This window comes from Sardina pilchardus, chromosome 10, assembly GCF_963854185.1.
Source record: "Sardina pilchardus chromosome 10, fSarPil1.1, whole genome shotgun sequence".
Lineage (NCBI taxonomy): Eukaryota > Metazoa > Chordata > Actinopteri > Clupeiformes > Clupeidae > Sardina > Sardina pilchardus.
The window spans coordinates 10,712,202-10,735,414 of record NC_085003.1 but is presented as its reverse complement, the minus strand read 5'-3'; the positions used below and the strand labels follow the sequence as shown (position 1 = coordinate 10,735,414).

General features: G+C 40.8%; 3 protein-coding genes across 3 annotated transcripts; all 3 read right to left on the bottom strand.

The window, feature by feature from the left end:
- Positions 1–784: 784 nt before the first annotated feature.
- On the bottom strand, positions 785–14,028 carry nutf2 (nuclear transport factor 2). Its single transcript, XM_062547111.1, has 5 exons — positions 13,929–14,028; positions 12,161–12,282; positions 8,508–8,579; positions 8,296–8,394; positions 785–1,503 (listed from the first exon to the last, which is right to left on the bottom strand). The coding sequence occupies exons 2-5, from the start codon at positions 12,257–12,259 to the stop codon at positions 1,390–1,392; spliced, it is 384 nt and encodes a 127-aa protein (XP_062403095.1). The 5' UTR covers positions 12,260–12,282; positions 13,929–14,028; the 3' UTR covers positions 785–1,389.
- A 1,833-nt stretch (positions 14,029–15,861) lies between these two features.
- On the bottom strand, positions 15,862–17,292 carry thap11 (THAP domain containing 11). The gene has a single exon (XM_062547059.1). The coding sequence runs from the start codon at positions 17,184–17,186 to the stop codon at positions 16,365–16,367; it is 822 nt and encodes a 273-aa protein (XP_062403043.1). The 5' UTR covers positions 17,187–17,292; the 3' UTR covers positions 15,862–16,364.
- A 256-nt stretch (positions 17,293–17,548) lies between these two features.
- On the bottom strand, positions 17,549–22,350 carry tsnaxip1 (translin-associated factor X interacting protein 1). The gene is made up of 12 exons (XM_062546600.1): positions 22,257–22,350; positions 21,849–22,135; positions 21,141–21,279; positions 20,474–20,643; positions 20,065–20,224; positions 19,790–19,911; positions 18,879–19,007; positions 18,552–18,710; positions 18,347–18,456; positions 18,113–18,236; positions 17,923–18,029; positions 17,549–17,816 (listed from the first exon to the last, which is right to left on the bottom strand). Exons 2-12 carry the CDS (start codon positions 22,038–22,040, stop codon positions 17,606–17,608), a joined length of 1,623 nt encoding a protein of 540 aa, XP_062402584.1. The 5' UTR covers positions 22,041–22,135; positions 22,257–22,350; the 3' UTR covers positions 17,549–17,605.
- Between the last annotated feature and the right edge of the window lie 863 nt (positions 22,351–23,213).

Below are 23,213 nucleotides of genomic sequence, written 5' to 3'. Positions count from 1 at the left end.
TTGTCTTCATTCAGAAGGTAGTGAAGTAGAGGGCTGACCTTCAAATTACGTTCTATGCTGAGGACACCACCTTGTCAAACCATTCAATAACAATCAAAATAAGCAAACAGGTCACTTACGATATATCTCAGCCACACACAAATAGATAAACCCCTACTGAAAGCGAAAATCTAATAAATGTAATAGACACATACCAGATGCCAGATACATGACATGCTTCATGAAATTCTGCATTTTAGTACACCCACAGCCTTCTAGCAGTTTAAATCATGACATCCTCCATGACGTGGTCTACCAAATCTGAGCAAATAGTCAGCATAGCTTGTTCGTTTGATAAGACTCCGGACACTGCCAACGGATAGGCTATATGTTGCATACTTACAACAAGTTTTCCCTTGGGGAGCTCAATGTGATGTAATGATAGGTAAATTTCACGCGAGCCAAACTGTACACCCTTATAAGTGATTAACATCATTCCAGCTCTGCTTAATCAACAGCCTAAATAAGTAGGATAGTATCATACTGCAAAGTGAACATTTAGAACCTGCTTTTTTTCCATATGAACCCACATGGGTATCAAGTGTTCTTTGTCATTTTATCACAGAAATACTGATATGCTTCACTGTTCTGTGCTAGAACAAAATTTTAACTTCAGTTGTGGGACGGGACGGGACGGGACGACAAACAAACAAATATAAAAATCTGCAGAGAATAAAAAAAAATACTTGGCAAGCACAACACAGGGGAGAGACAATATGAGCAAATGACCGGTGGAGGAACAAGATTACATTGTTAAGAAAAAATCAAGGTTTTATTGTATATCGTGGCTGCAGTCACAGAGAGCAGTGAGTGAGAGATGGGAAGCACACTGGTCTGAGCAAATAGGGCTTGGGTGATGACCATTTCAACTTGTCTTTGGATAACTAGAGCAACCTGACATTACACAGAAAAAAAAAGGTTAGACAAGAAAAATCTGTTCCTAAAGCAAGCTGAAAACACAGTGAACTAAAGAAAAAAAAAAGATAAAAAGTATTATTGTCAAATTAACAACTAAAATATGATCAAACAGCAACTGCTGGGTTAATATGTCCTTCCCCCATCCCCTTGTCCAGCGGTCCTCTGATGTTTAAGCTCCGCAACTTCATGCAGGTAGGCATAGGGCAAGGATCACTTTGATGGATTTGTGGGCTTTCAGCAAAGGAACACATCTTGTATCTGTTGCAAAGAACACATGTGCCTGCATGTTTTTCTGTGACTGCAATCCGGTGCCGTTTTCTTTTTTCAGAGTGATGAATGACGGGCAGATCGAAAAAAGGTTTAGGCCTCACTGGCGTGGGCACCCCATCCTCCACCTTCCCCCAACATGCCTCCTGCCAGGCTCTCCCGCGTTTAGCCAAAATTGTGTAACGCCAAGCGGAACGTGTCATTGGTGCACACCCATGCTTCATTAATGTTCTTCAGTATGAAGCTCTGATGAAATCCCATGATTGGGTCGTCATCTGCCTGGAAGAGAACAGTTACAAGGTTAACTTAGAAAGCTGGAAATGGGGCTTACGCTCCAACTGCAATAAATGGATACACAACTGTGTTTCTATAAATAAATAAATAAAAAAACCTTGTTACACCTAGAACCTAGTTTGAATCTAAATGACCAAAATTCAAATATGCCAATCTTCCCTCCAGAAAGACACACATTCATTAAGTTCATTCATAAAGTATCCAGCCCCTTTTTGCATTTTCAAGTGTTTCTCAAAGGGTCTGAACTCTTATGTCAATACCTGAGCTTCCATCCAAATCAAATCTTTCATGCACATTTTGAAAAGTTCAGGTAGACAAAGTGTGACTGAGTGAATCTCCATCAGTTGTGTTGTGCAAATTAAAAAATGGACACTCTCTTAATCAAGAGGACTTGAACAGCTGTGGGATCAAAAAGGAGGGTCATCAAGGTAACATTAACAGAAACAGCTAACAAAATTGCAACAAAGTTCCCAATACTTAAACCCTGTGAATGGCTAGTGAATGACATCACATCCAGCAAATCAATCAGTTTCAATTATATTAGAATATTTTAACCATATTCAAAATGCTTCCAGAGAATTGGTTAAAATCGGCAGTGAGAATGTGCATTAAAACATTGGATGGAATCTCAGCTGTTTGCTTTTTTTTTTTTTAAGATACTACCTCAAACATAACCCTGCATAACTAAGGAAGTCCTCTGAGGTCACAGGCCCACATCCTTAGCCTGGGTGAACCCAGACGAACCTTTTAGCAAATTTGAATTTGCTCTGCAGGTCCATCTGGCCCATTTGCTAACAGCCTGGGTTCACCCAGACTACCACATCCCTGCTCAATGGTCACATTTACAGCTCATTTCAAAACCTAAGGCATGCTGTGTTAAAAGATAAACTGATGCACATTTACCAACGGACAATTTATCATTATGACAGGTGGTTGGCAAAACACAGGTCAATTGGTACTAGACCTTCAAAGGATCAAAAGTCTAAAATATCATTGAAGGTGGAAAAAAAAAAAACTCTGCATCGGTTTGAAATGTCCATTGCCAGTACTAAGTTGCTACACAGAACCATCTGCTAAACAGAATCCAGAATGGATTCCAGAATCCAGCCAAATGGTCTCAGATTTTCTTCAAAGTTTGGCTACATAATGTTTAGGTCCCAAAGCCTCATTTTTTCACCCTCAATTCTTTTGTTGAGCCATTTTCTTGGAAGCTATATTTGGGCATCAATAACTAAGCCTTCCTTGCCTGACAACTAGCCTGTACCGCAGACCCACTGATTTCATACAAGGCCCCATATTCGTAACATATTTGGTATACCATATTAAAGTTTTTCTACCCACATCAGCCAATCATTTTTTTGTCTGCAAATACAAAACATGACTTATGTTGTGCCAATATGTGTAAAACATAGACTGGGTAAACCCAGCCCGATCTGCCCGCAACTGGATTTCGCCCTGCAGCTCAAGCTGGAAACCTGCAGATTTACCTCTCCTGCTTCCTGTCCATGTTTGCTGGAACCAATCACAAACTAGCTTATCCACCAGGTATACCAAGATCATTGGTCTGATTGGTTAAAAGACTATCCAAATGCGTACAGAGTCATGTGAATTATGACCATTGATTATGCCTCTTGTGCAGTAGAAATACAGCAGACTCCCCAGACTAATGTTCTGTTTACTTAGCCAGGCTAAGTAAAACAAGGAACAACTGCTAAATTGTATGCTACTGTATGTCGGTTGTTTGCAAGAACATGAAAATCTATAAGCATAGCTCAGTGTATATAATAAGCAAGAGATAACGGCCGACAAGGTGACCTGTTTGATGGAAATAATGGCAAGGTGGAGGTTTAGAACTCCGGCAACATGCGCAGCACGTTTGATTATTTCCATCGGAAGGCCATTATCCCGCTTATCTCCTGTTTGTATTCATCTCCCGTATATTTAGAATATAATTTCATTCCACTTTTTTTTCATTTCATTCATGCCACTTGTGTAGTGTTAATTTCCTATTATAATGTAAACGTTTACTGCACATTGCTAAAACTGTTTTGATTGTAGAATTACTTCTTTTCGCCACACATCAACTAGGCTTCTTATTTCTAAACTTGCAGGATGTTACGTTGTCGTTACAAGTTCTAAATGGATGGTTGCTATGGCCAGAGACGTATTTAAGTATCTTTGCTATGGCCAAAGGCCAGTCGTTAGTTCTAAATGGATGGTTGCTTCGGCCAAAGCCAGTCCTTAGGTCTATCTCTCCCATTGTCAAGCGGGAATATCCCAGGATTCTGATGAACTTCAACTTTGAAAGATCGCTATTTTAAAGCCTACATGCCATCCAACTGGCTACAATCCACCTCCCGTCATATGCTACAATATTACTATGTTCTGAACGTCTGTCTTTCAGCTTGGAATTGAAAATGACAGTCCATTTAAACTTCACAAGGAGTTTGGCGAATTAATGTCCCAAGTGTGATACGGCCAACAAATTGGAACTACTTCAAAAGTAGCCCAATATACGAAGTTAATGGCCACCCTATCAGCCAATCAGAGAAGAGAATTCCATTGTTAAGGGAGATGATTTAGTGTATAAAGTCCCAATGTAGTATATAAATACACACAGTAATAATTACATTGTTATACAGAGGGATGAGAGACACACATCAAAATGCATTTTAAAATAAAATGCTAAATACCCTCATTTAAAATGTATCGAAATAATCTACAAAATAGAGTAGTCAAGTTATGCATGAATAAAATTTGCTCCAACTCTTACTATATGTGTAGTTTCACAATCAGGGTGTGCACTTGACCTTTTTTACACACAGGCCTGTGTACCCCAAAATATGTCAATTGGAATATGATTACATGTTATTTGTAATGGCTAGTTTTAGGAGCACCTTGACAACTGGAATTAAGAACGGTAAAAAAACAATTTCTTGGCTGAAAATGCACCTTTCAGTCATTTTTATCCACATACTGGTGTAAAGCTAAACCACGTCCCACGTGGTTGTATGCTTATGGAAAACCTCTAAACTTATCCATCAAAGTTTATCAAAGACAGTGCCCTCCAGCACATGAGAATATGCATGCAATACAAACTCCACACATGCTGCCACATTACATGACATAAACGGTAATACCATAAGGAACAATTAGGAATCATGTAAACATGGAAACTTATGTGTTCACATCACAGATAAGACGTAATTCTTGCAGCCCATTACTTCCTTTGTCATATTAGCTAAATACAGCCCACGTTTTCTTCCCCCAATAACTTTTACATGACATGAGTTTCTGTTTATGACCGCTCCACTGCTGGAAAAGAACTATAAGGGAAACACTTAATTCTGTCCAGAATGTAATATTTAAGTACATACACACGGGATGAGAATTAGCACCAGCCACCAGCCTCTCACAAGTGTCTTTCATACAAAAGTAATAATTTAATATTGAGTGGCTGGTGAATAAGTTTCTTATGGAGATCAAGTAAATATAAGACTCTGGAAGCTCTTATACAGTACAACCACTATATGTGCTATGTAATCCCAAAATATGTATATGCAAGTTACCTCAAATAAGCACGTATAATTTTCAAACCGTCCATCACATTTGTAGAATTCTGTTTGTTCGTTCGCTTGCTTAGCAGTACAAGTTGCCAAGGGAACATACATATCCATGGGTGATAGGTTGGCCAAGGTTGCACTTCAATCACAGGGGTCCCTACGCTGAATTCCCAACTCCATACCCACTCAGGGAACCTCACAGGGATCTTGGTGGCTAAAACAGTTCATTTGGAATGCCCTGCTAGTGCTAGTCAACTTAGATTGTCAGGTGTTTGTTTAGAATGGACACGTCTCATGAATCCAGTATATTGCAGTTAGCTTGCTAGGCCCACCCAACATTTCAGACATGTTTTGGGATTACAATTAAGGCTTTTTCAGAATGTACAGCGTCTACTCCTTGCTGACTTTCACAAAATCCAAGCAATAAAGTGCCAAACAACTTAGGTTTATCTGCAAACAGAGCCGTCTTGGACCATATTATATTGCCTACCGTAATTTCCCGACTATTAGCCGCGGCTTATACATTGATTTTGCAAAATTTCTTCCGCTATGAGGCTAATACAGGGGGCAGTTAATATGGTGTTAATATGGTTTTGTTTATTTTAACTTGCATAACACACTGTCCAGCGGCTTATACACAATGCGGTTTATATGCAGGAAATTGCTGTACTCCTGACGTTCCAGTGAAACAGCTGCATGAAGCTGGAAGTGAGCCAAATAAGGTGCAGCCGCCCCCAGCCCTCCCGCCCCTGAGTTGTCGCCATCTACAATCTTAATTGCGATTTGCCTGTTTTACAGCGGCAGTTTCACGTTGTGAGATTACCATGGAGGTGACAATGGGATTCTGAGGTTCCCTTGTATGTTTATTTAACATACTGAACTTCTGTTATTCAACTATACCAAGGTAAACCTGTTTTGCATTCTATGACCTCTTTAAGATAACATGATTGTGCTTGATCTGACTAAGTCCGGTCAGTCATGAATAATACTTTTCAAGATATCAATGCCCAAACATGGTTTCACAGATAATGTGCTTTTCAGGCTGAACTGAAATATCAAGGGCTAAGAAAAAGGAAGAAGGACTTGGAGAAATATTTTACAGGCACTGGTTTTGGGACCCATTCATGATATTTGAACAAAATCTGAGATGGTACCAAACAACTTTGTCGGATTTGCCATGGAATGGCCCATATTCAACAACAATCTGTGCAAGTCATGCACAACTCAATGCAAGCACACAAACCACTACAGTTCAAATTAGCCTACGGCTGCCAGTCTAGTGTAGAATTAGTAAAAGCCCAATCACATCTCGAAACAGCCCACAGGTCCTTACAGATGATAGTCATCAGAAGTCTATAGGAGGGACAAGGTTGTGTGACCGGAAATGGTGAAATGTCAAAGGTTGTGCAAGCCAAGCCTGAAGACCTCATTGGTGCAAAACCAGACACTGCTGAATTGTCTCAGTACGAAGGTCTGATGGAAGGTCATGATCTGGTCATCGTCTGCCTGAGAGACACAATATACCAGAGGACTGTAGCATGCCTACTCAGAGTAATCTGGGAGGAAACCAAAGCTAAACATGATGTCTAAATACATCATAAAACATCATAGACCATGAAGCGTAGAAAAAAATACTGCCGGGAAAATAGCAAAGCTTTGGTTGGTTGAGTACAAGAGACCATGTGGTAAAGACATGATACTTACTTGAAAGAAATTTGTTTTGTGTTTTACGTTGACATTTGTAGTGCCAAAACTACGTAGGCACGTAAAAGAGCCAATATTCACTTACAGGGTGCAGAAAAAGAGTGATACCTTGAAGTGTTCACAGTAAAAATTAACCTAGTACAGTGTACTAATCTCACACATGACAAGAGGCAGTTTTCCACTACAGGACCTACCACCTCTGTGCAGAGCAGTTGCTGATGTTTGCAGGGGAGAAATAAATCCTCTGAATGAAAACCTGTGAGGCTCCGAAACTACCAAGTGCACGGCTCGACATTAATGGTTGCCCGGGTGCCTTGGCAATGAAATTGTTACAAGTAGCAACCGGATTTGGTTAGCTTTGGCAACGTACAAAAATCATGCCTGGTTGACAAGCTGGCAACCACTTTTAAAAGTTAATACTGAGCCCTGACTAAGTGGCATTTGCAGAGATGGCAAAGTGGTAGACGAGGGCCAATTTCAAAATAACCATACCGGTGAATGCAATCATACTGTACCATACTGCTGGCATCTTAATTTATATATTAAGTAATTAACGCCTGCCATGAATCCCAGATTTTATGTTGGTAAGATTTTTTTGTGGCAGCCCACCATAGAAAAAAACCTTGCCGTGGCAAGAAAAAAATAAATCCAACCAATAATAAATAATCCAATCCAGCCCCTTAACTCTGGTGAGTGGCCCAGATTAATTCCTAAAATGCATTTCAATGTAGGCCACATTCCTCAACTACCTGGAAATTATTATAATTTATGTTGCATTGTGCATAAATTCATGTGCATCTCTAATGGTTAAAATCGACTATATGGCACAACTTGCTGCACCTCTAGGTGCATTCACAAATTTGTGCAAGTTTGCTGAGCAGTTTAACTTCTTATCCAACTAGCTTCACAAATAGCCATCAACGTGTAGGTCAGGCAGTTCTCGCACTACAGAAAACAACCTAAAGACAAAAGGGACCAAATGAACCATTCCTGATAACTGAATAATTGATAATCTGATAACGATAATCTGAATAATTTGTCCCAAGAATTCCTGTAGTGGAAAGGCGCCTAAGATGACTATGCAGGTTTGGTGATTTCTTCACTTTTTTCTCCTTTTACACTTGCAGGTTTCTCTGCAGAGCTTCCCTATAGCTTTAGCGTGCATATTTTACAACACTCCTCAATCGGTCAGTCTACCTTTTCATGAGTATGATTGCGGGGCTGCGAAACTTTCTGTTCTGTCATGCCACCGGCCCAGTGGCACAAACCTGCCAGCGTGGTTTTTCTGCTCACAGGCGGGAAGTGAGATCGCTATCCGAGATCACTGGAATGTCTATTTGAATAAGTCAAATAACAATTCCAATGACTCCGAAGCTGATCAGTTAAGGTAAATTAAGCTAAACTTGCATAGGCCACCTTTAAGAACATCCAAAAGGCCCTGGATACTAAACCTAGAGAGGCATCAGTAACTGAGATACACAAACACAGACGGCACACAGATGCTACTCACTTTTAGTTGTCCTACTACCATACTCAATATACAGCTGTCAGGAGTGGGCTGGTGGTCTTGTGCAGTTATGCTGTGAGCGATTTTTTGGAAAGGCAGACTCTGGGGGGTGGGCAGAAAGAGAGAGAAAAAGAGGCAAGTCAGTTCCACAACAATTTCACAAATTCTCACAGCATGGAATTTAAAACATGGATGTAATGACTTTACAGACTTACAGAGAGCTTCTCGACAATTGCTGCTTTCCCAAAGAAATGCTGTCCCTCCCACGTAAGGCATGATGTATCAATCTAGAAAATATAAGAGGAAGAGGAATGCTGAATGAGCCAACCACAGGGACAAAAAGCCATACTATTCACACCAAGAACGAGGTGTGATCTACATAAGTAGTTGAATTACCCATTTTGCCAACAATTCCACATGCTGACCTTAACCTGGGTGACTACAGGAAGAGAATCTGTCTCTTCCAAGTAGACTCTCTCACAATGACCTCATTTAGGGACTGAAGACTGATTGTCAAGTGATATTAGTATATTAGTACAGTGCTGTGATATAATGGCTACAAGAAATTAATGCAATCTATGCATGAGAACAAGTTAAGGGCATGTGATAGTCAAGATGTTAGCCATTACCCAGTGTCTGCCATCGTAGTTGGTAAATGTGGAAAGGGCAAATTGAGGCTGTAAGTCACTTTGAATAAAATCCATCTTTAGATGGGGAGCTCAAGAGACAGTGTCAAACAGGCAGAGATATGTTGAATGCCTGTGGCAGGTTATGGCTTTGTACTGCTGTTTCTAAAGAGAAAGTTCTCCATGTTTTTGCTGCTACAATACAAAAATGTGCTGTTAGCATTCTGAATGACGCATAGCAGATGGACACCAGTGTGGTCACTGTTCATCCCTGGGTAAGGGACCCTGCAGGCCCAAAAAGTTCCTCAGTTGAATGCTTGTCAAAACTGGTTTGTTACTTTAAAGGGCCTCTAGGGGGGTATGCTCTGAAAGACATAAACCAAGGAGAGTTTTGAGTTTGAGTTGCTACTAAAGCAAGGTCTACTGTGACATATATAACTTAGACAAACACTTGTCATTACGAGCTATGACAACTCCATGAGCATAATCAATGAATCTAGGGCTGGGCGATATAGCGAAACAAAGATGCCCCATCCCCCCCCTTTTCCTCTGCAAACATTAGTTTTGGACACCAATTTTTAGCCTACCCTTGCCATTTGTCGTAAAGGTGCAGTCAGCGTTTGTGCAGGATGTCACTTTTGTTTAGGTTTAAGGTTTGTGTTTATATTTAAACGTATTAGCAGATGCTTTTTTCCCCAAAGCAAAATACTTAATATTCTAACCAAGGACCAACTAAAGCACACCAGAGAGGAAGCTCATTCCTCCCTTCAGTATTCCCTGACAAACTCCCAGCAGGGTTTTGCCTTTGCTTGGGGGACAGACTGCCTCCACTTTGCTTCCAGTTTTCAGAGCCTGGGATGCCTTTTTTTACAGTGTACTCCTGGAATGGGCAGCTAGTGGGTCGTGAGAGATGATCGGTGGTAAATAGATTGATAGAATCAGGGGTGATACATTCAATCATTTACCACAGAAAAACAGTTATGCATTTTTTTTAGCCGTTTAAGAGACATTGCATTGTATTACTTACAAAATGTCTAGGCTTTCTCTGTCATGCATGAGGAAGCGTGTGGTATAACTTAAGACATTTCAATAGGAAGCATGCTAAGCTGCATTCTTTAAAGACAGCAATTCATTCTTGAATTAAGCATATATTACATTTGATCTGACTGACCTCAAAACACTAAGATGTTTATAGCAGTCGGCTACATTTAGACTCGTCACTTTCACAGAATACAGTAGCACTGGCACAGCATTTTCTTTTCACCCTGAAGATGCTGCGTGCTTGATTAAAGTAGTTTACGGGCTCTTGCACATGTGTTGCACAGAATAAGAGACACAAAAAAGCTTAGTGCCACTATTGCAGAAATCCCAGATCAAATCAAGGTATTCCTTTAACATTTGTGCATTTCAGCGCCTTGTTTCCTTTCCTACCAATGTCCCCTGAGAGATCAGGTGCATCATAGGAAATTCTCAAATGTTATTCTACTAGTTCAATGTTAACCTCTCCCTAATACATAGCGCTCACTTTCCATGAAACTGGTCGACATCATCCTCAGACATGTGCATTCCTTTTTCATTGCTGAAAAACAACAGGGCTGTATTCTATAAACTGGTGGCATTTCTTTTTAGTCCAAAAACAAAAAACTAAATGGGACAACTGTAAACATCCTAACCTATTCCCCCTTTGCGTTATACTGGTTTTAATTTCACTGAGGGCTTTGCATAAAGGAGACAATAGGCTTTTTTCCATTATAGGTACTCGGCCCTCTACCCAAGTAAGGGGACAGGTACAGGAGCGCCCAGTTATTCAGCCCTTTCAGCTGTTGTGTCTATAGCTTACAGGATCTAGCCATGCACCCTTTGCTCTACAATCACAACACTAATTAGATTAACTAAAATGTCATAGCAGCTGCAGCAAATACTCCCCACACTGGTACACCTTTGCTAAATCACTTATTAGCATTCAGAACTGCTAGAGCCATGCTGGTTTTTGCAACTGCTTGCTTTTTCTCAGAATTTACACGAATACTTTCAAATGGAGTAAAGTGAGTAAATGCTGCATTCTGTTGCTTTCACTTGTAATTGCTTGATAAATTATACAACATAGAGATTCTGATTAGTTCAAGCCTATTTTTAAGATGACAGTTTGCTCATTCAGTGTGCCTCATCTCAACAAGCTACTGTAGGCCAACCAATAGTTAATTTAGTTGTAAATGTACTGGTAGTCTTCTGCTCACATCTTGTTTACATCTCACACCACTACAGGAGTTTTTGGGGGGCGCACTGAAGTACCTAGCCCGAGTAGTTTCACCCCTGTAGAAGTTCTCAGACAGCCGGGATACCGTTAAACAAGACTGAAAGACACTGTTCATTAGGAAGCATTTCTGTCAGGAGAGATTCCATCCAATGAGTGATGTTTTGGCATCATGGAGGAAGAGAGCTGGGGATCCAGAGCAGCCGCAGTCTGACTGCTGCAGACATCTTGCTCCCACAATATTTCAATGTTGTGTCACATGGTGATGCTCTGCAGCACAGGAGAAGGTCAGACAAAATGCTCTTGTGTGCTTAGTATGAGGAACTCGATCAACGACAGACCAATAGAATTGTTTTCTATGGATGCGACAGGAATAAACACTTCTACCCCGTCACCACCAATGCCAGGTCCGTTAGAATGGGGGCAAAATGTTACATCAGGAAAGTGTTAAACAGGACAGCGAAGGGTCAAAGATAATTTGAAAGATATCTATCTCTCTTTCCTCTTCACTGATATGCTTTCAATATTCCCGTAACATACAGTTTTAAAGGCAGAACTGATGCATCCTCTATGTTGGCCATATCCAAAACTCTGTGCAGCAGCTTCCTTGAGCAAATGTGAATAATTGCAGACAACTTCTTTTCCTAGCATTAGAGTGACAGCAGAGGAGTCACTAACCTCAATTTGACCATTCCTGCATTTTACACTGTTCAAAAAAATTCTGTAATCAATTGAATGAATTCGCTATATCGCCCAGCCCTAGTTGGTAATGCAGAAAATTGGTGAAAAATATTTCTATTCATTCAGGAAGACAATACGAGTGGTGTTCTCTCTGAATGATAATGTGGCCAAAATTGGAGAAAGAAGGAAAGAATGGGAGAGAAAGCTCTGGAAGCTGTGGAAATGTAATGGTAAACATATTGTAAGGTAATAGCATCTTCAGCTGACAACAAAAACACATCATTTGGACATAAATATCCAAACTTACATATATTGCTCCGAGCTGGGTCCTGTCTGTGTCAAATAACTGGTAGTAGTGCTGGACGAAGCTGGATCCTATTTGTTCCCAAATTGCCTTTTCTCCCATTCTGATTCACCCACAAACAGGCACTGACCGGCATAAGAGAATAGATGAGTAAAGACTTAACATATACAAGCAAATCATCCACAATGCACAGCAGTTAATAGTCCAGTGAGATCATAAAGGCCGACATCAAATCACACAGAATGAATGACCATGCAACCTCTAAAGTTGGTTGCTTCTGTGACAGCGTTTCGAACATGGGGTTAGGTGCAAGTAGTTGTCCAACTTGATTTTCTATCATGGTAAAGGTACACTGGTGTCAAGATCTGTGGAATGTACCTTCATCATGCTGTACACTTGCCACACCCATTGCACCCAGTTATAATTCTTCTATGGCACCGAGAAAAGGCCGCCTTGTTTGATCTTTAATCTGCCTGTAGGATATTTCTTAGGTACAATTAGATAACTGTTAACGTTAAATGGCGTTTACAGCTCGTCCCGCTCATATTTACATTATTCGACTTTATGTTACTGCAATAAAAAGGTGGCATTGTAAGTTGTTTATATACAAGTGTTAACCTACTCCGAAATATTTGAGCAGTGAGGTAGTGTGCCCCTACTCTCCCGCGATTCCGCTGAGCACCAAGTAAAGCCGATACACACGAGAACTTTCCTCAGACGAAAACAGACACTGTCCTTTGGTGCAATGTTACTACATTTCCACAAACTTAAATTTGGCCAACAATACCGTATATATAAATACTTCTCTGACAACTTGTCAATTAGTTCAGTTATTGCATTTTACACAGTCCTTGAATATGTCTGCTAACTTAGTTTATTGTAGCTAGCACACACTGAAATTAGCCTGACGCTAGATAAACGTTAACGTTAACGTCAGTGGATTTGGCCAGCAAACAGATCATATTATGCTCAAGAGTCTTCAGCAACTTTATTCGAGTATAACGTTATTCCAAACATTACAACACAGACCGCAGTCTATCTAATGGGGGACACACAAGGCATTAGGACTTGCTAGGCTGACTGAGGGACAGGCCGCTCTTATTCGCTAGATGGGTTGCTAGTTAGCATGCGATGTACATTAGCTAAACTCATACATTAAGCAGCTAGCAAAAAGGGGATTACATTATTTTTCAGTTAATAGCAAATGAACGTTAGGAACATTTGCATATTCTTGATGTGTGTCAGGAGACAGACAAATACAAAATACCCAACGTTATCTTGCAAAAAAAAGCGGGCTAGTGTAGCTAACTAGCAAAATAGGTAACTAGCTAAGGTTAGCTGCTTTAATTCTGTATGAAAGTAGCGACTTTAAATGCTGAGAATGTATCGTTGTAACCTGCTTATTATAGAGAAAATAAGACGGCAACTACAGATGGGTCACGTGTAATTATTTTCACAAATACTAAATGAGAACATGAACCACTGGATAGCACGTGCTTCAGTTCCATTCTAAAAATACTCCGCCATGGATAGACAGTCTGTATATTGGACTGAATCAGGTTCAGCGACTAACGGGGCCCATACGTCCCCTCGTACAACATAGGCGTGTCCAAGCATTTCTGCCGGACTACCGCCTGTCAAAAAATACAAATTTCTACACTATCCTTTTGCTATATTCATAGACAGTTGAACACAACAGGTAAGGAAACCGCAAGACAACCCACCCCCACAACTAAGCTCTTAACGTTACCACTGACAGCAAATTACTTACCTCCGTGAACCCTAGACCGTTTCACCGGTTCCCAGTTATGGCGATTCAGAGCGCGGCTGTGAGGTTGAGACGCGTTCAGAGCATGCTCAGAACAATGAAGCCACACTGGGTACATACTGGGAAATGGAGTCTTTCCACTCAGAAAATGTGATCAAGCGGGAATGAAAAAGAAAGTAGCCTGTGCTAGTTTGCGAAAACAACGGAGCCCGTAAGCCTACATCAAGGGTCATGCTTGTGATTATTTTACCTTATTAAATTGTATCGCATATTGCATATCCGTGCAATATGTTTGGCTTGACCGACAGTCTGTTCTAAAGGCAACGAAAAAAATATTTCCAATTATTTAGGGAATGCATTACGAGGTTACACAAATGTATCAGACAGAGTGGATGCCCCCTCATTGATTGTCAACTTCTTTGAGTAATTATAACACAGGGCGGCTGAGGAGGACAGTGCACTCCAAAATGAATGTTTTAAGCTAAATTGGTGTTATGACCAAAGCTAATTGAATAACTAAAAGCAGAATCAATTTGCTAATTTAACATCATAGGCAAGACTTTAACCCACACATTGAGTCAGCTCAATGGTAGCACATGACATGTGATAGCCATCTCATGCATGCACCTGTTTGTAAACACTTTTGCATGGTAACAGAGTTGCATTTGCCTGCTATTTAAATTAAGGGCCCAATACCTCCCTTTCACCCCTGAGGGTGAGGAAGGTGCGGGCAGGGCTGAGGTGAGACATCTGACCATCTGCAGCTCAGTATGGCAAAGATAGAGCAAGTTGTGGATTTGAGGTAGCTGGAGGGCCAAAGAAACGACCCCTGTTTCCACCCAGAGGATCAATGGACATTGTGGAGTACTACAAGTGGGAGTGTACACTGACGATATTGGGCTAAGAACATTGAAGCCCTGTTAGAGAGCCTTGTCAATTTTCTGAGGAGGCTGTGTGGGCCTGAGGCTTTCAACATCTGCCAGACAATGCTGTCCAGCACTGTCCTGCTTGCTGTTGAACCAAGCTGAGGGTCATAGATGCCAATCAACTCCTGATCTGGTCCTTAAGGCCTGTGACGTTGCTGGATTCACTGATAGCAATGTCAGACAGGTGGACGCTGTCTAAGCCATCCTTACACCAGAAGACTTTGACAAGGTTTGGGAAAGATGAGATTGTAGTCTTTTGAATAAAGCTTGAAGGGGGAGGGGGGGCTGCATTCATTAAAAGGGTCCATTCTTTCAAGAATCTTTCCCAAATCTTGTCAAAGTCTTCTGGTGTATGGGAAGCATAATTTGCAGAGCATCGCCCACCCACTCCTTAATGTGCTGAATCAGCACCCTATGATCAGCACAGGGGTACATTCAGTACAGGACTAATTTCACCAAGATACTGGTGCTGCTGCAGAGCACCATAATTCCTCCTTCAATACCATTTAACTTACAGTGCATCACCCCATCAGTATCTCTTAACTCCATAATCAGGGAATATATATTGTCAACTGTGCAATACTGTCTTAATAGCAGTATTATTGTCTTGTGCAGTAAATAGGACAGTGCAATTAATCAAAGTTTAATTTCAAATATGACTTTGCAAACAACATAACTGCTATTGTTTTGCAATGTTTTGCAAATATTTTTTCCAATTGTCTTGAGTTACAGTCAGAACTAAAAAAATGGTGAAGCAGCTTTCACCTGCTATGCAGCTCAGCTCTGGAACCAACATACGGATGACATCAAACTGTTTTGAGATGCTCTCTGCTAACTGGTCAATTGCACTTTCTTTGAATCTGATGCATTGTTTTAACGCTTTAATTATTCTACTTAATGTTCATTCTGTGTTCTGATTTGTTATGTGCTTTACTTTTTGAAATATTACATGTACATATTGATGTGCATGCTCCCAAGCAGTCTCACATGTTTAAGTTCTTGGCAAACCCTTGCATTCAACCCCAACTTTGTAAAACGGGATGCAATTTATTTCTTTTAGGAAAACAGGGAAATGACACACGGGTGGCCAAACATTTCAAGCAAATGCATTGAGTCATTTCCAAGTGGAATGATAAATCCATGCTTTCAAACACACCCTTGAAAGCCATATTGAACTGCAAAAACAGCATAAGTCTTTGTTCATCCCTGAAGGAACTTCTGACTAATGTCCATTATGTTCTTATATTCTAATCACACAAAGTACACTCAAAAGCCAAATATAAAATGGAGGCCTACTTAGTAATTCTAAGGAGATCTGCACACAGACACATAACAAACAATACCAATTAGTTATGTTAGTTTCAGTTCATTTGGTGGCGATAGCTGTGATCTGATATTTTCAAAAAGCTGCAGCAAAACAGTCTACCTTAATGTACAGCACGGTCTTGAAGAATATGTCAATAAATCATATCAAAATAACAATATTAATACACAAGAGTTTGTTTAAAGTTTGTTATAGGACAACGTCAATCTCGTAGGGTTTCTGAGCGAAACATTTGGACAGCAATCCATCCCTCTCTCTGATTTCTTCCATTAGCTTGGCCTCGGATACTTTTAAATGATGAAGGGTGGTTTTCAGCTCCTTCATTTTTACTTCCATCAAAGCGATGATGTCCCGTTGCTCATTCAGCTTTCGCAACAGGTCGGTAGAAGTTGTGCCACAGGGTAGAGAATATGCGTGATCCAAGGCGCTTACCGTGCCCACGTCTAATGGGTTGCGAATCGAAGCGCCTTTGGCAGCGCTCAGTGCAGTCTCTACCAACTGAAGGTTCATGTCGTCAGACACTGTAGCCGCACAGGATACCATTGTAGTTACACAAGTTTCGTCGGTCTGTATGGTAAGGTCCACCGGTTTCGTATCATGCCCATTTTGCCCATCCTCCCCTTCTGTATTGGTAAATTGCGTTACACCGTCTGGAGTGGAGACGTTTGCAGGTGTAGAGACGACACTGGTGACCGAGGGCAAAACAGCGGGTGTTTTCCTACCTCTGCCCCTTCCTCTTCGGCTCCTTTTCTCATTCACGCCCCGAAGTGGAAATATAGTTGGGATTCGAATCGTATAAGTCTTTCTGCCGCCAGCAAAGTGTTCACTGCACACTCGATGGCCCGTGGTGGGCTGGAAGGTACTAAAACACCCTTTAACCCCGCTCCTGGAGATGTTCTTCAGCCAAATCTCTCTCTGTGTGGTATCCTTTGGAAATGTGTAGAAGCGAAGGTCCCGGTCACGTTGGGAGTTGTTGTAACAGCCAGGAACGCAGCATGTAAATCCAGGCATGCTTATTTAATACTTTCAACGATGTTCACGGTTATTTTTGAGAAGTTCGGTTTCAATTTGTTTTTCTTCTCACCGTCGCGCTTCTTAACACGCCAAGCAGGCTCAGGGCGGAACTACACGTCCCACAATGCTTACGACTTCCTGTTTAGATTTATGACCGTTTGTACAAAATTGAAATGTATTGCAGTCGTGTTTTTATTTTTTGTTTCATATTCTAACACTGATAACAATAAAAGCTACATCATAATAACAACCATATATTTTAATTTCCATGTCGTACCGTTTGAAACCGCTATTACATGTAGGCTATGTGTTATTCGCGATGGAGGTAAATATAAAGATGAGAATACTGCAGAGGTGACCATTTTTGACTAAGCCTTTAATCTTTCACCATTATTCATACATTAAAAACGGGACAATTAATTTAAGTTTGAAGGTGGAGGACCAACTCTGTTCACATCAGCCGCCAAGAGGCGCTGCAGGGCAATCTCGGTGTCAATAGGTCGTGCTTGGTTCAGGTTCTCTATTTTCGCCATGAACGCAAAGCACACGTGCTTATCCAGTGCTTTAGAATCAATTGATGGATCAATCGCTTTGAAACCTGTCTTCAGTTCTGCCACATCCACCTCTCTGTTTAAACAAACAAACAAAAAGTTATTACACATACACACAGTGTGTGTGTGTGTGTGTGTGGGTGGCTGTGTGGCTGTGTGTGTGACTGTATTGGTCTGTGTACCGTTTTCCTTCCAACTGTGTCTGTAGTTGGTTTATGTAGTGATGTCTCTCAGTGGTGGCCTGCTGTTTCAACAGACTCAGAAAGCTCCTGTTCTTCCCATCTGAATCCTGAAGGAAATATCACAGGAAATCAATAAAATATAGATGGCCAGATTATGAATACATAAAGAAACTGCTTATGTTGAAGTTACCTCAATGAAAAGTTTCTGATAAACAACGCTTCCTTCAGTGTTGTCAAGGTCAGCTTGAGCAGTATTCACCAGCCCGTCTAGATAATTTTCATTCTTCAGGGGAAAAGCTTTCCTCAAGGCTTCCCTGGACATCAGTGTGAACATTTGAGGACAAAAACATATTTATGATGATACCTTTAACATTTAGTTTCTAATTTCAGAAATTACATTGCTTGGTAAATTGCTTGGTCTCACCTAAACTCAGAAACAGTGAGTATCCCACTCTCAGCCGTGTCACTTTGAATCAGCATCTTTAGTAAATGAGTAACCAGGTGAATCTGTCCATGGTACAGACTTTCATCTACCTGCAAACCGCAGGTTACGACAGTGTTTCAATAACCACTTCAGTTTTACAGAGAAAGGCATCTATCTCCCAGTGGACTACGGAAAATCCCATTACCTCTCCTGAGAGAATGTCATTGAAGAGACTGATGAGTTCATCCTTTAGGTGACGATGAATAGTCTCCATCAAGCTATATGCCCAGTCTCCAGCATGATCCCCATGCTGTCTTTCCAAATACTGATGCAGAAATTCTGGAAGATCACTGCACATTCCTAGCTGCAAAGTCAGGAGACGGATGAATGAATGTTCTGTCAACTACTTTGCACTTGCTTTCATTCATTATGTAGCAACAGCATGTTAAATGGCTAGGGACAATACAAGTTGGATATAGTTTCATTAATACTACACAAATAAATGTAAGTATGTTATATGACATCAGAATACCTCCACATCTGCAGCATCTTTCTCTTTCATGACCTCTTTAATTATGCTCACAACATCCGCTTTCTTCAGTCGGACGTTCTTCAACTGACCCTCGTACTGCAGGAAAACAGGTACATCGCTTCCAGTGCCCTTAATGACAAATAGGTAAGATTTTTTTTAAAAAAAATCAGTGATAAGATGTTTTTCCCCCCCTAAAGACAAAAAAAAAACTTTTTCAAAAAACAACTGAGGCCCAGCTCTTCAGAGAATACCTGCTGTCTTAGCACTACCAACAACTGGAAATGTTTTATCTAGCCCTTGCCACCTGACTATCCCTCTTCTGCTCCCTTTGACTAAACTCTGCTAAAACTCATTCAATTCTATGCTAGTAGCACTTATTGCTGTACTAACATGTCCCTGTTGCACTCTACCAAAGATCCTTAATTATTGACAAGTTAGAGCAACGTAATGCATCTCTATGGAAGCAAAATTCGAACAGTTCCGGTCTGCTTAAAGAGGCGTGTCGCAAAGACGTCATAGTGGGATATCGATCTCTGTCAGATTGGCAAGCAGTTCAGTTCGAATTTTAACAGGTCTGCTTAAAGGGGTATTTAGCCCCCCTCCCCTTTGCAAAGACAGAACGCGGAAATGATCAAACGTTTGCGCCTCTCGCTCCACTTTAACCCTCTTTGACTCTACCTTCATTGCTCCCTTTTTGCATTGTTCCCTTTGAACAAAAGTGTCAGCTAAACGTCTAAATGTAATGTAATGTATAGAAATATAAATAACTGCTAATTTAAGCCACAAGGCCTTGCTGGTCCAGCTGGCTATGGTGGTTACATTAAATAAAAAATATTCAGGTCTTTTGTTTTGTGACTTGTTAGAGATTTTTTATCATTGGTGTGGGTGTAATAACATGAAGGTGACATTACCCGTCCTTGAAAGAACTCTTTAGAGGCCTTTTCTGCAAGATTCTCAAGTAAAACCACGAGTCGCTGCTGGCTTGATTGGCCTTCAAAGAGTCCTGTCCAGCGTTCGCTTCCCCCAAGTATCTCTGCAATTACACAGAACAGCCTCATTCCCGTTGGTATGCAATAGAATGCTCAAAGGTAGCTCAATGCAGTTAATACATATGCCAGCACTAACTTATGTTTTTTAAGTTTAAAATAAAATTATGGAAATAAATGTCTTCAATACTCCTGACTACCTGCACAGCATTCCCAGTCAGGCCTTGGGGTGGATGATCCTTGGAAAACCTCAAGATCTGCTTTGAAATTGTCTCTTTCTGATAAGACCTGTTTATGCACTTCCAGCAGTGTGTTATATTCGGTCTTCATTTGATCAAAGTCTGTTTGCAGGGTCTCAAGCTGGAGTTAGGGGACAAACATTCATAAGCACTTTTTACAGTAATCAAGCTATATCAGATTTTGTTTAAGTATGTGAAAAATCTCACAACCACTATCTAGTAAATCCAAAGTATACAGTGCTCAGCATACATTATTCATTCACAAAGGTTGATTTTGTGTTCCTCTTTTTAGTCAACTTGGGTGCATGGGTCTATTCACTTATGATGAACACTGTAGTATCAGTGGGCAATTGGATATCAGTGATGGTACCTTCTGAACATTCTCCTGATGACATCGATCCAGACTTTCCCAGTCCCTGCGTGGGACAACATCTCCATACTCAGCACGTAAGCGGTTCAGCTCCACCTGGGCCTTGGTCAGATCCTCTCTGCACACTTTTAGTGCTAATTTCAGCTTTACTGGATCTTCGGACTCTGCCACTACAGTAACAAGGAAATAAAATAAATTCCTGACTCATTTCATGTGTCACAATTGGGAGTGGGAGCCAGGCCATGTTTCTTTGGTCTCTTTAGGTAAAGGGGAGACTGAGTCATTATTAATAATGGACATTTAATACAACTATGTCAAAACACAAAACAATGGATCTCTATTTCATGTTATTCACTTAATAGAATGAACACTTGCATTGAGCTGCTTGTTACATCATCCATCATACAAATGAGATTTAAAACTGGGATTAAAAAAAATCTGAGTGGCAGGTATGAATGATTGGCTTATACCTACATTTAGGTGTGATACAATATTTATTGTATAAATTCACTTATTAGGATTCAGTTTCTAACGATTGAAAGGTGTCAGATGTCTGAACATGTTTCACATCCAGAATATCTTGATTGGGACTGCCTTTTACTTATTTACAAACATCTCTCAAGTCTTCTAACATATGTTTATGTTATCTTATATAAATGACTCCCACCCTGCATGTCATCATCTGCCTCCTCCTCTGTAGTAGCATAACTCATACTGCTGATGTTAGCTATAAGCAGTTTGCGAGCATCATGTTCGTCCCTGTATGCCAGATACTGGGCAGCCAGATCCTCTTGCAGGCGACACACCTGGATTGGTGGAGATGGATAGACACAAACTATGGGATGGAATGACAAAAGGATCACAGAAGTTTTTGGGTTTATTTAACCCCCTATGGCAAACTGTCAAACCTAGTTGACTGCAAACACACTGACACAACTGATTCGGTTGCACAAAGTAATTGGATAAAACATAATCCTATAGTTAATCTCTCTGTACTCCAAAATGAAGACAGAGAGGCTATGTAAAGCTCCTTTCTGCACACACACCTACTTTAACACCCTTAGCATGCCTTTTGTCTCCATTACCAACAGTTATGCAATAGCATGGCACAGACCAAGAGATGTGGGGTCAGTAAGGAAAACATGACAATCCAAAATCAGATGATATCAGAAACTGTGACAGCAGAAACTGATTACTGTGCGTGTGTGTGTCAACACCTTAGCTTTGAGGCTGCTCCTGCGGTAATGTACATGATGTATGGTCTTTTGGGCCCCCACTGTCGACTTCAAGGCAGGGTTACTGTAGGTATGGTAGCGCTGCGTTGAAGTCGACATTGGGGGCCCAAAAGACCATCAAGCATAACACATCTGTATACCTGGGCGTCCAGAGCACTCTGTTTCTCTCTCATGTCCTCAATAATCCTGTGCAGACGCTTCTTGTCCTCTTTCAGAGCCTTGGTCTCAGCCCTCTCCTCCTGCCTCAGGGCCAAGATGCGCCTCTCACACTGCTCCGACACCAGCACCAGTTGAGTCCTCAGGGGCTCAAGCTCGCGGATCTGGTCTTGCATGTATGCTGAGATGAGCAGTGTGATGATAATGTTTCAAATGAACAAGGACAGCGCCACCAGCAAGCACCAATGGTGACTATTTCATAATATCATTCCTTTCAGTAATCACATAGGGCAAAATAAGCAGGAAGTAAGGAAGGTTGAACTGACCAGAAATCTTTTGCTATTCTTAAGATATTGTACAATATTAATAGCAACAGACCGACTCCAACATACCCAGAGTGGATTCGTATTCATTTTTTATGGCTGTCAGCAATTGCTTGTATGTTTTGAAGTCCTCAATGAAACAATCAAACACTTCCCGATAAGGCTAGACAGTGAAACAAAAGAGATATGGAACATTTAGAGGTGGTATTTTTAAAATGGTCTTTAACACATCTGAGTGCAAATATTACGGAGAGTAACAGGTATTCTTAATGTTTAATGTGAGACAGTAGTGTAACTATTTAAAAACCTGAAGTCTTCTCTCCTGGACTTTTGGCTGTTGTAAATCCAATGTCTGCAGTTCTCTCTTCAAATGACCTTCCAGTTGCATGAGAAATCGTGGCTTCCCCACTTGCTTACTGAACTCGTCACTGCATCTGGCAAAGCATTTTTCAAAACGGTTACAACTAGGCCTACTTGATGGGAAAAAAAAAAAGAGTATTACAACAAAGGAAAAAAATGGCAACCACTTTAAGATACCCATGATTCTTGGTGGCTTTTGTGTTGAAACTTCTGCGTCTTGGATGGACAGTTTGTGAAGTCACATGAGCTGGCCAGGTGGACAGAAAACCATTGGTACCGCCATCCTTTAGATGACATGCAGCAATGTTACAGTTTAACTTATGTATAAAAACTAAAAATGAACAGTTATCCAATGCCACAGTGACAGGGGGCCTTGCTGTACAAACATTAACTCTGAGACCTTGCTGTATTACATTAACTCTGTATCAGCCTTGCCCTTTCGGTTGATGGCACTATCTATGCAACCAAACACACAGCACCACTTACTCGCAGTTTTCTGAGCACAGTCAGATATCCATGGGCATTGCTCTGCTGTATTGGCACATCGTCCCTTCCACAATCATGTGAATGCATTGTTGGAGATCTGTGAGAAATGTAGAGTGTATCTGACGTTGTAAATTATGGTTTAGACAGCAATAGTTTGTTTGCCAAATAACCCGATGACCC